The 14,645-nt window shown below is 47.4% G+C and overlaps 1 protein-coding gene across 4 annotated transcripts in view; it reads right to left on the bottom strand.

The window, feature by feature from the left end:
• Positions 1 to 14,645, bottom strand: part of TMCO4 (transmembrane and coiled-coil domains 4) — a 105,767-nt gene that overhangs the window by 90,761 nt on the left and 361 nt on the right. Inside the window, exons 2-4 of one of the 4 annotated variants that reach the window (XM_037828332.1) lie at positions 8,861 to 8,958; positions 8,091 to 8,201; positions 2,934 to 3,117 (exon numbers count right to left, since the gene is read on the bottom strand). In XM_037828332.1, the coding sequence (XP_037684260.1) occupies positions 2,934 to 3,117; positions 8,091 to 8,154 (248 nt within the window). In that variant the 5' untranslated portion in view covers positions 8,155 to 8,201; positions 8,861 to 8,958. Of the gene's footprint in view, positions 1 to 2,933; positions 3,118 to 8,090; positions 8,202 to 8,860; positions 8,959 to 14,645 lie in introns of those variants that run through there. The other 3 variants (XM_037828333.1, XM_037828335.1, XM_037828337.1) reach the window with 3 other exon arrangements.

The raw sequence follows: 14,645 nt of genomic DNA, 5'->3' as shown, positions 1-14,645 counted from the left end.
GGGTTATCTGGTAGTGGTATCAGGTTGGGGGAGGCTTCTGGAAAGACAGAGGTTTCCCAGATACGGCACAGGAAAGGGTGAGAGCAGGGAGCAGGTCAGACTCCTGTAGGAGGATGGGTCACCAGTTTGCTTGGGAACAGAATATTCTGTCAAGATGCTTTCTAACCTCCAGATAGAGCTTGTGGTGGGTTTCATTAAGAGAACTTTTAACATTAATCAGTGGTAGCTCTGCAGAGGCCATGAACACCTTCCTTCCTCACAACCCCCCTCTCTGATGGAGTGGCAGATACCATCAGTTGTTTCTCCACAGCAGTAATTCCCTAGTCTCTTTTTTCCTGGCCAGCAGAGCCACCTCCCACAATGGAGGTCAAAATGGCAAATGTCTTTTTTTCCCAGCCTCCCTCGCAGCTGAGACTCGGGCATGTGATGGGATCTAGCCAAGGTGGGGATGCCTTCTCCAGGTATTCCCTGAAATAGTTCCTCCCCATGAGAGACTTGTGAAGAATCCCTGCTCTCCTCCTTCGTTCCTTGGGCCTTGTCCTGTGAGGGTGTGATGTTTGGAGCTGCAGCAGCCATTTTGTGATCAGGAAGGGAAGGCCAAGAGAACTGCAGAGAAACCAACCGAAAGGCCCTTATAAGCGCTAAATCAACCCTGAAACTGTCTTAGGATTTCTTGTCGAATGAGAAAAACAAATCTCCTATTGTATAAATCTCTTTTAGAATGGGGTTTTCCATGTTGCAGCCCAAAATACCCCATTGGTAAGGGTAAGTTCCAGCATTATCCCCATTTTATGGATGAGGAAACTGGAAAAAAGAGTAAGTCACAGAGTTGGTAAACAACTACCACCATTTACTGAACACCTACCATGTGCCAGGCACTATGCTGCAAGCTTTACCTACCTTTAATTCTCATAATCTCCCTTCAGGGTGGGTACTGTTAGCCCCATTCTACAGACGAAGAGGTGGATGCTTCAAGAAGTGAAATAACTGGCGCAAGAACACATGCAACTAGCAAGCGGTAGAGATGGGCTTTGATCCCAGATCTAACTCCAAACCCATAGAAGCCGGCGTTTATCCACCCCTTCTCTTCATGAGCCTTTACTGAGTGTCTGTGCCATTCCAAGCTGTATGCAAGGACTTGGGGGTTTGGAGATGGACGAGGCAGGGGTGGCAGATGTGGGGAGAATTACATGGCAATGTGGAGGCAGCAGTGATAGGTCCCTGGACACACAAGTGGAGAAATACCGGTTGGGGCAGGGGGTGGGAGAACTCAGGGAAGGCTTCCCGGAGGTGATTCCCAAGAAGATGAACATGCCCAAGTGTTCGGTCCAGCAGGGGAGACAATTATAAAACATAGCTAAGACCCAAGGGTTGAGGGAAGTGTACTTAGTGGGGTCTTGAAAACTCTGTAGACGGAAGAACTTCTCGTCTCCTGCTCCCAGCCTCCTCGTCCCAGTAATAACATCTCTGTCCTCATATGCTCTTTGCCCCACTGAACCTTTGGAGCCATAGTTATCTCCTCCCTCCGTCTCACCCACATGTTCAACCTATCCTCTAGTCAACTCCACTCTCCCCGAGAAAAGCCTGTCCCATCTGTCCTCCATCCCCTCAGTCACTGCCCTAGTTCCCCCGGATGACCACATCTGCCTCCTAACTGGCATCTTGCCTCCAACTCTCTCCTCCCTGGAATCCTTGAAGGCAGAGCCGTGACCTCCACTTTCCCCGCTGCCTCCCAGGGCTTCGAGTTCCATACACATTTGGGGACTAAAACTTTTAAACCTAGAAATCTGGTTAAATCATTGGCCTGCTCCAACCTCCCAGCATCTCTCCACTATCTCCAAAGACCCAGTCCTTCTGCCTGGCAGTCAAGGCCTTCCACAGAGCTGCCTCGCGGTCTCGTCTCCAGTATGTGTCTGGCCCCATCCCACAGAGTTCCTGGAGCCTGGGGTGCCACTCACCCCAGCACCCTTCCCTGATGCCCAGGAAGCCCTCCCCTGGGCTCATCTCCACCTTGAGCCACAGTAGCCTCTCGTCCTTTTCCCCGCATCTGTGGCCATTAACATCCAAACAACCTTCAAAGTCCAGTCCAGATGTCACCTCCTCCATGAGGCTTTCCCTGATGCCCCAGTCTCAGTAATAAAAAGAGCCCACATTTATTTCACTGGACTGACACTGGGAACACTTAACACTCCTCGTTCCATTGTTTAATCCTTACAACCACCCTGATGAAGGAGGTGTCATCATCGCCCACTTTACAGATGAGGAAACTGAGGCCCAGGGAGGCAAGTGGGCTCAAGGCCATACCACCAGCCCAAGGCCGATTCCAGCTTGAATTCTGGACTGACTGGTTCTAAAGCCAACACTCTTGACAATTCCGCTAGTCTGACTCCAAATATGTGGTTAAAACACACGCGCGTGGGCACTGGTAAATGGTAGACGTTAAAATCTAATGCTGTCACAAAGCCTGTCATTCTTTCGCTCCTACAACACCCTGTTTAAACCTAATGTGGCACTTACCCATCTGTCCGCTGTGACAGCCATGCAGGTGCCTCTCCTGGACCGTGGGCACTTTCAAATGCATGTGAATGAATGAATAAACATCTCATTCCCCTACTTCACTGTGTCCTACCAGAGGGCAAGGATGGCATCTGTCTCATTCACCTTTCTCTCCACATTATTTACCTACAGGTAGATCACAGTGTCAGGCACATAGTCGGTGTTCAAAAGATGCTTGGCAAAGCATAACTGAGTGACTGCTGAATGAGGGGCGTCTTCTCCCCATCCTGGGTTACGAATTCCTCAAAGGCAAGGGTATGACTCACTGCTCCTTCAACCTCCCCAAGGTTCCTGGCAGGCTGCTTGCCCGTCAGTGGCTGTCTCCCTGAGGAAAGCCAGGGAAACATGACCTTTCCTCTGTGAGACAAAACACTCACCTTTGCTCAGGTTCTGGAAATAGATGGGACAGGGAGACACCACAGAGGGCGGCATAGGCGAAGCGGGTGGCCTCGGCCAGCTCCCGGCCCGTGGGCAGCTGTGGCTCCCCCTCCGCGGCTGGCTTGGCCCCCTGAGGCTGCAGCATCCTCCGGCTCACCCTGTTCCATGTGGCCATGCCTGGCCCTGCAGGACAAAATCCCAGTAAGCAGCTTCCAGGAGGCAGGCACAGATTAAACAGGATGCAAAAAATACCAACCGTAAAAAAAGATGGATAAAGTAGGCTTCATTACAATTTTGGTGAACTTCTCTATTCATTAAAAGATACATTTAAGAGAGTGAAACACATGCCACAGCCAGAGGAAGATATCTTCAATAACTGTATCACAAAGGATTTGTATCCACAATGTTTAAACAGTTCCTATATATCATTAAGAAAAAGACAACGATCTAATTTTTAAAAATGGGCAAAGCAGACTTCAATTAGAGATATGAATGTAGCAGATCTGGTTAAGACCAGGGAAAGAAAACAGGGACAAAGGGTAAGGGTTGAAACTGTTTTAAAACTTCAACTTCTATGTGAGACCAAGGGAAGAGATGTTTATTTGGTGCAGGATCTATATTTTCTAAACAATATAACTTCTACAGTCGGTTTGTTCAAATACCACAATACATGGAACTTTGAATAGGAAGTGAGATATGGTAGGTTTGTATAGGTTAGAGTGAAATAGCAACACATCCCAAAGTAATTTGGGCAGAGAATAAAAATATATATGCAGGGCCCCCCTGAGGAGCTGGGGTTAAATGCAGAAGTGTTGGACTTCCTCACCTGGGTTGTTGCTGATGTTCTCACAAACATTGAGGACTGGCGATTTGGTATGCTGAGACCTCTATCCTGGGGCTTGCCTTTATGAGGCTTGTTACTACAAAGGAGAGACTAAACTTGCATATAATTGTGTCTAGGAGTCTCCCCCGACTACCTCTTTGTTGCTCAGATGTAGCCCTCTCTCTCTCTCTAGTTAAGCCAACTCAGCAGGTGAACTCGCTGCCTTCCCCATTATGGGGGACCTGACTCCCAGGGGTGTAAAACTCCCTGGCAATGACTCCCGGGGATGAATCTGGACCCCGCACCATGGGATTGAGAACATCTTGACCAAAAGGAGGATGCGAAATGAAACAAAATAAAGTTTCAGTGGCTGAGAGACTCCAAATGGAGTTGAGGTCACTGCTGGGCATTCTTACGCACTATATAGATAACCCTTTTTAGGTTTTAATGTATTGGAATAGCTAGAAGCAAATACCTGAAACTATCAACCAGTAGCCTTGACTCTTGAAGATGATTGTATAACAATGTAGCTTACAAGGGGTGACAGTGTGATTGTGAAAATCTTGTGGATCGCACCCCCTTTATCCAGTGTATGGATGGATGAGTAGAAAAATGGGGACAAAAACTAAATGAAAAATAGGGTGGGATGGGGGGGGTGATTTTGGTGTTCTTTTTTACTTTTATTTCATATTCTTATTCTTTCTGGTGTAAGGAAAATGTTCAAAAATAGATTGGGGTGATGAATGCGTAACTATATGATGGTACTATGAACAATTGATTGTACACCATGGATGACTGTATGGTATGTGAATACATCTCAATAAAACTGAATTTAATTTTTTTAAAAATGAGCAAAGGACTTGAGCAGGTACTCCATAAAAGATGGTCCAATGGCCAATTAACATATGAAAAGGTGTTCAGTATCATTAGTCATCAGAGAAATAGAAATAAAACCACAATGAGATACTATTATTCATCCATCAGAATGGCTAAAATTAAAAAAACTGACAACACCAAGTGTTGGTGAGAATAAGGAGCAAATAGGACTTTTATATATATTCTGCTGGTGGCCCTGAGGGTATATTGTTACTACCACTTTGGAAAACTGTTTGGTGGGATCCATTAAAGCTAAACATATGCCTTCTCTTTTGAATTCCACTCCTTATGTTCACCAAAGCAATTCCACTCCTTATGTTCACCAAAAGACATGTACATGGATGTCTATAGAAGCTTCATTCATAATAGCCCCAAACTGGAAACAACCCAAATGCCCCCTCACAGAATGGATAGGCGTGGTATATTCATACAATGGAACATTACACACAGCAAAAAAAATAGAACTCCAGTTACATACAAAATGGATGAATCTCACAGGCAAAATGAGGAGCACTCACAAAAGAGAACATAATGTGGGAGTCCGTTTATGTGATAATGAAGAACAGGTCAAACCAATCTTTGGTGACAGAAATCAGAAGAGTGGTAACCTCTGGGAGAGGAGAGTGGCTCAGAAGAGGCAGGAAGGAGCTTTCTGGTGATGGAAATGTTCTATATTTTGATCTGGGTGGTGATTACAAAGATGTACATATATGTAAAAGTTCACCCAGCTGTGCACTTAAGATTTATGCATTTTACTACATGTGTATTTCTATGAAAGAAAGAAGGGAGGGAGGGAAGGGGGGATTGAGGAGGAGGGGAGGAAAGAGAGGCTAAGCCAAGTGGAGCCAGGTGTCAGGGGTAGGAAGGGCCCTGGGGCTGGGGGCCCACACACAGGCAGTAGCCAGGGCATCAGGGAGGGGTCCCAGCCCTGACCAGAGGGTGTCAAGAATATGAATGCAGGCTCAGAGACCTGGGGGTGAATCCAACACCTCCACCCAGTGTGGGTGGGGGAAACCTTGGGCAATGCAAGCTCTCTGCGCTTACAAAATAGGACTGTGACAGTATCTGCCTGGAAGAGCCCACAAGGGCTAATATTCATGGAGCACTTAGAACAGAGCCAGGCGTAGGGCTGGTGCTATATAAATGTTTGTTAAGCAAATAAACGAATAAAATAATGCTCAGCACAGTGCCGGCACACAGCAAATGTATAGTAAAGAGCCATCAGAGCTAATATTACTTAGCAAGCCCTTTTCAGGTGCCAGGCACCGGGCTGCAACTGTAACACACATCGTCTCAGCCAAATATATAAGGCAGGTACTACCAAAATGTCCAGTTCACAAATGAGGAAACAGGCTTAGAGGAAAAATCAGTGGGCCGGGTCATACAAACCAGGAAATGGCAGAGTGACAGAGCCCAAAGCCACCTCCTCTGTTTTAAATACTCATCATATTGCCAAGAAGTTCCTAGTCTAATCAGCACATGCTGCATTGTTTGGGGTTCATAAGTTCGTTCCTAACCAGTTGAGCAATAAAAAGTGTTCCCAAAATATTATTTCTGTAGAGGAGTTATTTGTTCACTAGCTTTTCAAAACAACTCTGAGGTAGGTAGTTAACATGTGTAGAGCATGACAGTTTACGAAGCACTTTCCAACCCATTTAATTCTTACAACTACCATGTAAGGTAAGTGGGGCATGACGATTCCCTCATACAACAGAGGAAAAAGGCTCAGAGAAGCCAAGCGATTTTCCCATAGTTATACAGCAGGTAAGTGACGAGAGCCAAACCAGAATTCTGACTCCAAACCCTGTGCTCTTCCCTCTACATCGGCTCAGGGATCCTCCTCCCCTTGTTTCAGGTGGAGAAACCGAGGCCCAGAGATGTTAAGGCCTTGCCCAAGTTCACCCAGCAGGACTAGGTGCCAACAATTGCTCCAGGAACTCAGTATGAGATTCTCAGCAGTTTTCTTTGGCTTGGAGGATTGGCCCAGACCCCAGGCCTCCCCTGGACCTCCCCTTCTCCAGCGTCTACAGTGGTGGACAAAGGGGACAGCACAAACCACGGACTTAAGGTAGTGCCAAGCACAGTTCCTACCCATGGTGTCAGCAGGCTCAGCAATTTCCACTCCATTTTATCAACCTCATGCACCATTTGGAGGCTGCAGTAATTGCACCTATTACCCAGACAAGCCCTGGATGGTATCTTCTTGGGCTGGTATCTTGGGAGCCTCACACCAGTTCTCAGTTCAAGGATAAACAGCCTTCTAATCAGAAGCATGAATTGGCTTGCCTTTAACCACAAGGGAGGAGGTATGTACTTTGCATACAAAAAACTCGGCTCAGGACAAATTCATTCTTTCATTCATTCCACAAAAAAATCTTGATCCCCTACAATCCATTCTCCACAGGAGCTGGAGTGACCTTTTTGTCATATACACCAATCATGTCACTTGCCTGCTTAAATGCCTCCCAAGGCTTCCCACCACACCAGGATAAACTGCAATCTCCTTAGCATGGGCCTACAAAGTCCTGAGGGATCTGGCCCCTGCCTGCCTCCAAACACCATGCCATGCCTTCCCCACTCTTTGTTCACCACACTACGGCCACACTGGCTGCCTTTCTGCTGTTCAAATATGCCAAGCTGGCTCCTATCTCTGGGCCTTTGCACCTGCCGTTCTCCCTGCCTGGAACACTATCACCCTGATAGTCATGTCATTCTGGCCTCAGCTCAAATGCTCCTTCTGCCGAGAGGCCTTTCCTGATGACCAGGCTAGAGAACCTCTGCCCTTCTATCCCAAGACCCTGCTTTATTTTTATAATACTTACCCCCATCTAAAATAACATAAATTTTAATTTATTTGTCTACCTGTATATACAAATAGAATGTAAGCTGCTCGGGGCAGATCCCTTGTTGTTTGCTCACTGCTGTCTCCCTAGCTTTCTGAGCAGGCCCCGGAATATTGCAGAATATTGCAGGTCTATGATGTGTGATGCCCTATTCTAGTGCTTGGGGCAGAGCAGGGAACAAAACCGATGAATTCCCAGTTGTCAAAAACCTTCCGTTCTGGTGGGAGACAGGCAATAATAAACCAATACATAATGATAATAATCTTTTACATAACCTGGCCAAGGTCACACAGCTGGTAGTGGTGGAGTCAACATTCACACCCCGGAGAACTGGCTTCAGGATCTGTGCCCTTGAGCAGCCCACCAAATAAATAAGTAAACATTTGGTCAGGGAGTGACAGAGCCGGGAAGAACAAGAACGATTAGGTAGGGTGAGGGGGATGTGAAGTGCCGGGGTGTGAGAATGGGTGACCACTATAAACAGATGGAAGGTGCCATTTGTGCAAAGTCCCGCAGGAAGCAGGGGAGCCAGCCATGCAGATGGACGGGAGAGAGTATTCTAGCAGAGGAAACAGCAGAGGTAGAGCTAGACAAGTAAACGGATGATGACTAACCAGCAGATAAATGCTGTGACGGCGGAAACACAAGAGATGCAGGGATAGATACAAAGAGGGGCATCGACCTCAGAACTGACCTCCTGGAGCGGGTGACACCACTGCTGTGACCTGAAGAACAAATAGGGGTTAGTCATCAGGGGTTATGTGTGTTCCAGGCAGAGAAGACAGCCTTGTCAAGGCCCAGAGGGGGAAGAGAGAACCAGGAAGATGCTCAGGGCAGCCTGGGCTTAGGCATGGGGTGGGTGAGGGATGGGGGAGAGGGAAGGAATGAGGCTGGAGAGGAAGCGGCCAGGGCTTATACCCGGCAGGGCCAACCAAGTTCGTCTCAGGAGTTCAGACTTGATTGCAAAAGCACATTGGCCACTGCAGGGAGCTAACTGAAAGGTCCATGGCACCCTCTGCACTGCTTTTGCATCCTCTTGTGAGTCTGTAAGTATTTTAAAACAAAAAAGTTAAAAAAAAAAAAAAGGCAGTGGGAAGTCTCTATGGAATTTTAGAGACGTTTTCTTAAGGTCTAACTGAATTATAAATAAATATTCACCTCCACCCCAAATTAATCAGTTACTTAATTTAATAAACATGCATCGGTGCCTACTATATGCCAGGCACTGACAGAGGACTCTAAGACAGACAGACAGACAGACAATGACCCCCATAAGGGAGATTATAGCCTAGTGAGGGAGACAGGCAAGACATAAACTCATAAATAAAGCAATTGTAAAGAATGTGAGGGCTCTGAAGAAAAAGAAACCTTAAATGGTACTTACCCAGATTTTGAGAAACAACGTGGGCCACCCCTCTTTCCAAGTCTGAAGACAGGCTGCCCAAGTTCCTAAAGGTTCTTCAGAGAAATATGCAAATTGCCCTGGGGAGCAAACCAGAAAAACCAGCCGGTGGGTCCACAGGGTTTGGGATCTGGAGGAGGGAGGGGTGCTGCCAGCCAGGGGCTCAGGGTGGGCCCTGCTGGGCACTGGCAGCCTCTGGCTGGCATGACTTTCTCCGTGGGGCGCCGGGCAGGGAACACCCACTGAGCACGTGGATCGGCTCCCCTCAGGTCCCTGTTCTATCCCTGCGTTCCCGGGGCTGTGGTTACTGAGTCCAGCCCCTTGGGCAGCCCAGAGCGATGGGCAGGCCCTGTATCTCCTCCACATCTGTGTCCTGGCCACAAAGGGGGTGCTCAGAAAATGCCTGTTATATGCACAAATGAATGGACTAGTTTTTAGGCTTAAGCCAGGGCTAGATTTTCCTGACCTATTTCCGCCCCCAAAGGAAATGACTGATTGTTCCTCACAGTCTAATCGATCATCAGATGGGGAAGGGAGATGGAAAAAGGGCCAAGTGTTTGGAATTACCTGAAATGCCGGGCTCCCCCAAAACTTCAAATAATCTGGACTTCATCCTAACAGCCATTTTCAATGCCGGGGAACTAGAATATTATTTTCCACCTTGTTAAGCCTCAGTAAGGTTTTCAGTAAGTCATCATGCTTCCCTGCCCCATGTCACCTTCCTCACAGGGCCTGAGAATATGCCTGGATTTACTGTGCCCATGAATTAGGAGATTCAAACTACCTATGAGTCCAACCGGCTTACAAAAATGCAGAGAAGAAAAACAGCTGGAAGAATATCCCCCCAAACTATCTCTGAAAGGAGAGACACCAGAAACTTTTCTCTAATTCCCAAATTTTCTAGGAACTCATAGTCTTTTTTTTTTTTTTTTTTTTTAAGGAACATCACAGCATTTCAGGAACACATATGCCTTTTGAAGTCTGAAGAAAAGTTATTTTGCATCCATCTCTACCTGTAGAGAGGATGGTGACAGTGGCCGTCTCTTGGATTCTGGATGATTTTAAGTTTTTTCTTTATATTTTATATATTTTTATATAAAAATTTTAAATAATTTTATATTTTTTGAATTTTAAATAATGAATATGCATTAATTTTACGTTCAAAAAAATATGATTTTAAATTATATACGGTATGCTAGAGCTGGCTCATGTCAGCTCAGGAAAACCAATTCTGAGCATCTCTTCCCAACTCTGTGTTCAGGGACACTGGTAGCATAAAATCGGCTGCAGTAGGAGTATTTACACCACAGAAATTGGCAAATGCCTGGAATGCTCTTCCCCCTTTAGGCCTTTGCTGAAATCTCCTACCTCAAAGAATCCTCTGCCCCACCCCCGCCTCCCTCTTCCAACCCCCCCCCATCAGCGTCTAACCTACTATATTATTTACTTGTTTATGTTTCTTGCTTATTGCCTGTTTCCCTCTGCCCACAGGTAGGCAAAAGGGGCACTTGCAAGCATCTGTTGAATGAATGGTGGTTTCCACTTGGGGTAAATCAAGGGGCAAATTTGTCTGAGAAGGAAGGAAGACAACTAGAAAAGTATGTCAAAATTCATTTGATCCACTGGTTTTCAAACCGCTCTACAAGGTCCAGTGTCTTCTCTTGCCCTGGTGAATAGGAAGAGATAAGGTGGGAATTTCTTAACACCCCACCTTCAAATTCTCACAGTAACTGTGAGCCAGGTGCCACCCCTCTCCATGCATCACCTCATTTCCTCCCAATAACCCTACAGGGTAGCTGCTGTTAGCTCCATTTTACAGATGAGGACAGAGAGGTCTTGAGAAATTATGGTCAAGATCACTGGAGCATAATGTGGGATTTATCCATTCATCTCTTGACGGACACTTGGGTTGCTTCCATCTTTTGGCTAGTGTGAACAATGCTGCTATGAACATTGGGGTGGTGACGTGGGATTTAGATTTGGGCCTGGGTCTTAGCTCAAAGCCATTCCTCTTAATTATCATTACCCTGCTTCTCTTTGGTTTAGTATATACTCTGAGTTGGTTTGTGATTTCAAACACAATTCAAAAACCACCAAATTAGATGAATCGCATAGGCTCCTATCTGTCCACAGGCCAACATTCCACTTCTTAGCAGCACAAGCACCTCTGGAACGGGCCTAACCTGCTTTTCTGACTTTATTTTCCTTGACTCCCCTTCTGCCGGCCAGTTCTCAGCCAAAACAAACCATCTGCTGCTTCCAGCCTGTGCGGGGATTCCCACCTCAAGCCTTAGCTGTTCTCTCAGTCTGGGATCTTTTCTCTCTATGTCCAAACAGTGCCCCTTTTTCAAATATAATAATAATAATAATAGAATCATTTTTTAAAATAATAAAAGCAGCTAAGGTTTCCTGGGGGCTTATTCTTACAATCCCATTTCAAAGCCTCTCAACCACCTTGGAAGTAGAAACTATCACTGTCCCCTTTTTGCAGATGAGAAAACTGAGGCTCACAGAGAGGCAACGGGCAGTGCCAGGAAGCACCCCCAGGCCTGTCTGACCCCGGAGCCACAGCTCTTCTTCACTTTACTCGAGTCCCACTCTCGGGTAGCAATGAAGCCTTCCTGGGTTTCTCCAGGTAAACTGGAGAAGTCTGCCTGTCTGTCACCTCTCAGCCCCATAGTCTTGGCCTGGGCTGCCCACGTCCTCTCGGGTTAAAGGCCTGTGTTCCTGCCCAGGCGGGTCAGGTGAGAGAGGACAATGCTCAGGGCACCTGTGCAACCCCAGGAGGAAAAAAGCAGGCCCACCACTCTCCTGACCTCCACCCCTTCAAGATTTTTCTTCATCACATTTATCACCTGAAATGTATTAAAGGTTTCTTTGTTTATGGTCTGTCTCCCTCACTAGAGAAAGCTCCATGAGGGCAGTGTCCTCTGGGTTGTGTTCCTGATGCATTCTAGAACAGTCCTTGGCAGACTAGGTGCTCAGTCCCTGTGTATTGAGTGAATGAATGAAAAATGAATAGCTACCCTCACGACTGAGAAATGACTTTATTATTTTTGTGATGAAGGACAATACAGTTTTATATAAAGTGAGGTTCCCATTTTTGCTCAAGAGGTATTCCCTGCAGGTAGATTTCACTACTGAGCACCTGCTAAGCAAACTCAGACCCAGTTCCAGAAGTCATGGGGGTTAGAGTCAGGGTGGTGAACAGGGCATAGGCAGAAATCAACTGCCAAGATACCTGGGGAAGCTTGGTGGCCAGGGGCATCTGGAGTGCATCTGCTCTAGAATCTGAAGGATGAGGAGGGGTTAACTAGGAAAAGGGAGGGGGTGGTGGAACAGTATAGAACAGCATGTGCAAAGGCCTTGGGGAGGAGGGAGCCGAAGATGGAGAGATGAAAGAAGGCCAGTGTGCCTGCAGCACAGAGGGCTATTGAGAGAGCAGCCCAAGATGCAGCCGGCCAAAGGAGGGGCCAGGCGTAGGTGGGGCGCACACTGCAGGGCCCAGACCGGGCAGGTTTTGTTCTTTATCCTAAGAAAACAGAAAGCAGCAGCAGGGTTCCAAACAGCGGGCGGTGCAGCAGATCAGTCCACTGCCAAGGGAAGGGCAGATAAATGGAAAGTGGACTGGATTCCCCCTCCAGCCTCCTTCTGCACACTCTAACATTCCCAAGGAAGCGAGGCTCCCATTTTCTCATTGGTAGCCCTGTTTCATAATGTACAGTAATGTCTGCAAAACATTAAACCACTTGAAAACATTTCTCAGATTCCATATTTGCAGGCCCGGGCAGCAGGTCTGGCCCTTCTAGCCTGGGGTAGTACCAGTGTAGGGAGGGATGGTCAAAGGCTTACTGGGAATTCTCTAGGCTCCAACCTTCACGAGAGGCAAACCCTGAGCTATGGCAACTTAATCAGTCAACTGTGTCCACCCCAACTGCTCCTTGGGTGTCAGGCCTAAAAAGTAAAAAGCCTACCAGAATCAGACACTATACCTTTGCAAGCTTCAGCTTCTTCAATCTTCATGGCAACCCTAGCAAGATAGATAGTTTACGAAGGAAGAAACTGAGGCACAGGAAGGTATAGAACTTGTCCAAGACCACAGTTAGGAGGCAGCAAAGCTAGAACCTGATGCTGCACATTATGCTGTAAGAGTTGTAAAAACTGAAATGCTGACTGTGACCCGAACATTTCACTTCTTGAGCCAGGAAGGGAGCCTCAGCCTCTACACTGGGAACTCAGCCACTCCTACACCACCCCTCCGTTTTTTAGATTTCTTTGCTGAGAGCAGTAACAGGTTATCAAAAGAGACATTGGAGCCTCTAAAGAAATAAGACCTAAATAAACACATCCTTGCTTATGCCTAATTAGGCAAGGCCCCTGATACAGGCCACACTTTGGATCACACTTTACTATGTACAAAAAATGTGACATAGTCTCATCAATGCTATGAAGTATTATGATCTCCATTGTATGATAAGAAAACAGAGGCCCAGAGAGGTAGAGTGACCTACTGAAGGTCACACAGCTAGAAAGTAGCAGTGCCAGGTTTCCAGTCCAGTTCCAAGAATAGTTTAGGGCTTCCTTTGGCCCATTCTCTACCCACCTAAACCTCCTCCACCCTCCACAATCCCTGGAGAGAGGGGCAGGGAAGCTTAGACTGGCAAAAGCATTTCAAGTGGCACCCACGAGGGGCTGCGGCCTCAGAGGGTTTGAGGCTGTTCTAACATCACATCCCAAGATTTGGTGTTTTCCTCTCTCTGTTCTTGACAATGTGCAAGATTCCAACGGTCCCTCCTCTCTGCCCAGCCCTCCCTCTCCAGACTGAAGAGCACAGGGTGTTTATTCCACTCTCTGGGGTGCACTCCCTGACAGCAGGACTTGTCTCATTCACTGCTGTATCCTCAGTGCCTCAACAGTGCACACCCTGGCACACAGTAACTGCTCAGTAAATATCTGTTGAATGAATGAATGGATGCCCCAAAGCTTAAGGGGGATGGGGGTGGGGAGGTCTGTATTTTCTGCAGTGAAACAAACACTGAGTCAAGGGAAAGAGAACTAATGTGTCGACTCCTACTTTGTGTTGGGTGTCAGTCTCTAGTCCAAGACCCAGTTTCTGGCCCTGCTCTGCCCCTAACTCCCTGGTGACCCAGGCACTCCCTCCGCGGGGGCCTACGCTGTGCCAGGCCTGCGGCCAGGCTCTGGGGTGGGGTAGCCCAAGTGCTAATCCTGGTCTTGTCCTTCCTAGTGGAGTGGTCTTAGGGAATCACTTCACTCCACTGAGCCTGTTTATCCACCTCAAAGGCAGTTGTTGTAATTCCTCCCATTACAACAGCTGGCAAGGAGAGGGAACTTGGCCCACCTGTAAAACAAGGGCGCTGCACTTTTCCCTAGAAGATCCCCAAGGCCCCCTCAAACTCTCAGTTTGGGTCTGCAAAGAGGGTAAGGGGTGTCCGGCGGTCTTCACTCACGGCTGACAGGCTCGGTAAAGTAGCCACGGGTGATCAAGGGAAGGCTCATGACCCCACGTGACCTTGGGCAAACCCTTGCCCTCCCCGGACCAGAACAACGTCCTCACTTAGCAAAGGAGCAACTGGGTGAGCTCTAAAGGCTCAGAGCCCCGAGCAAGAAAGCAGGAACACCTGGGTGCTCTGCCCGGCCTCAGTTTCCCCATCAGCCACCCCACACGCTTTCAAAGGGCACTTCCGGCTCTCAAAACAAAAGAAAAACGACCAAGCGGCCTGAACTCCAGGGCAGGTTTTGGCGGGGT

Source organism: Choloepus didactylus, chromosome 2 (assembly GCF_015220235.1).
Source record: "Choloepus didactylus isolate mChoDid1 chromosome 2, mChoDid1.pri, whole genome shotgun sequence".
In the NCBI taxonomy this organism is placed as follows: Eukaryota; Metazoa; Chordata; class Mammalia; order Pilosa; family Megalonychidae; genus Choloepus; species Choloepus didactylus.
Note: the sequence above shows the minus strand (reverse complement) of the source record. Positions and strands in the feature narration are given on the sequence as shown.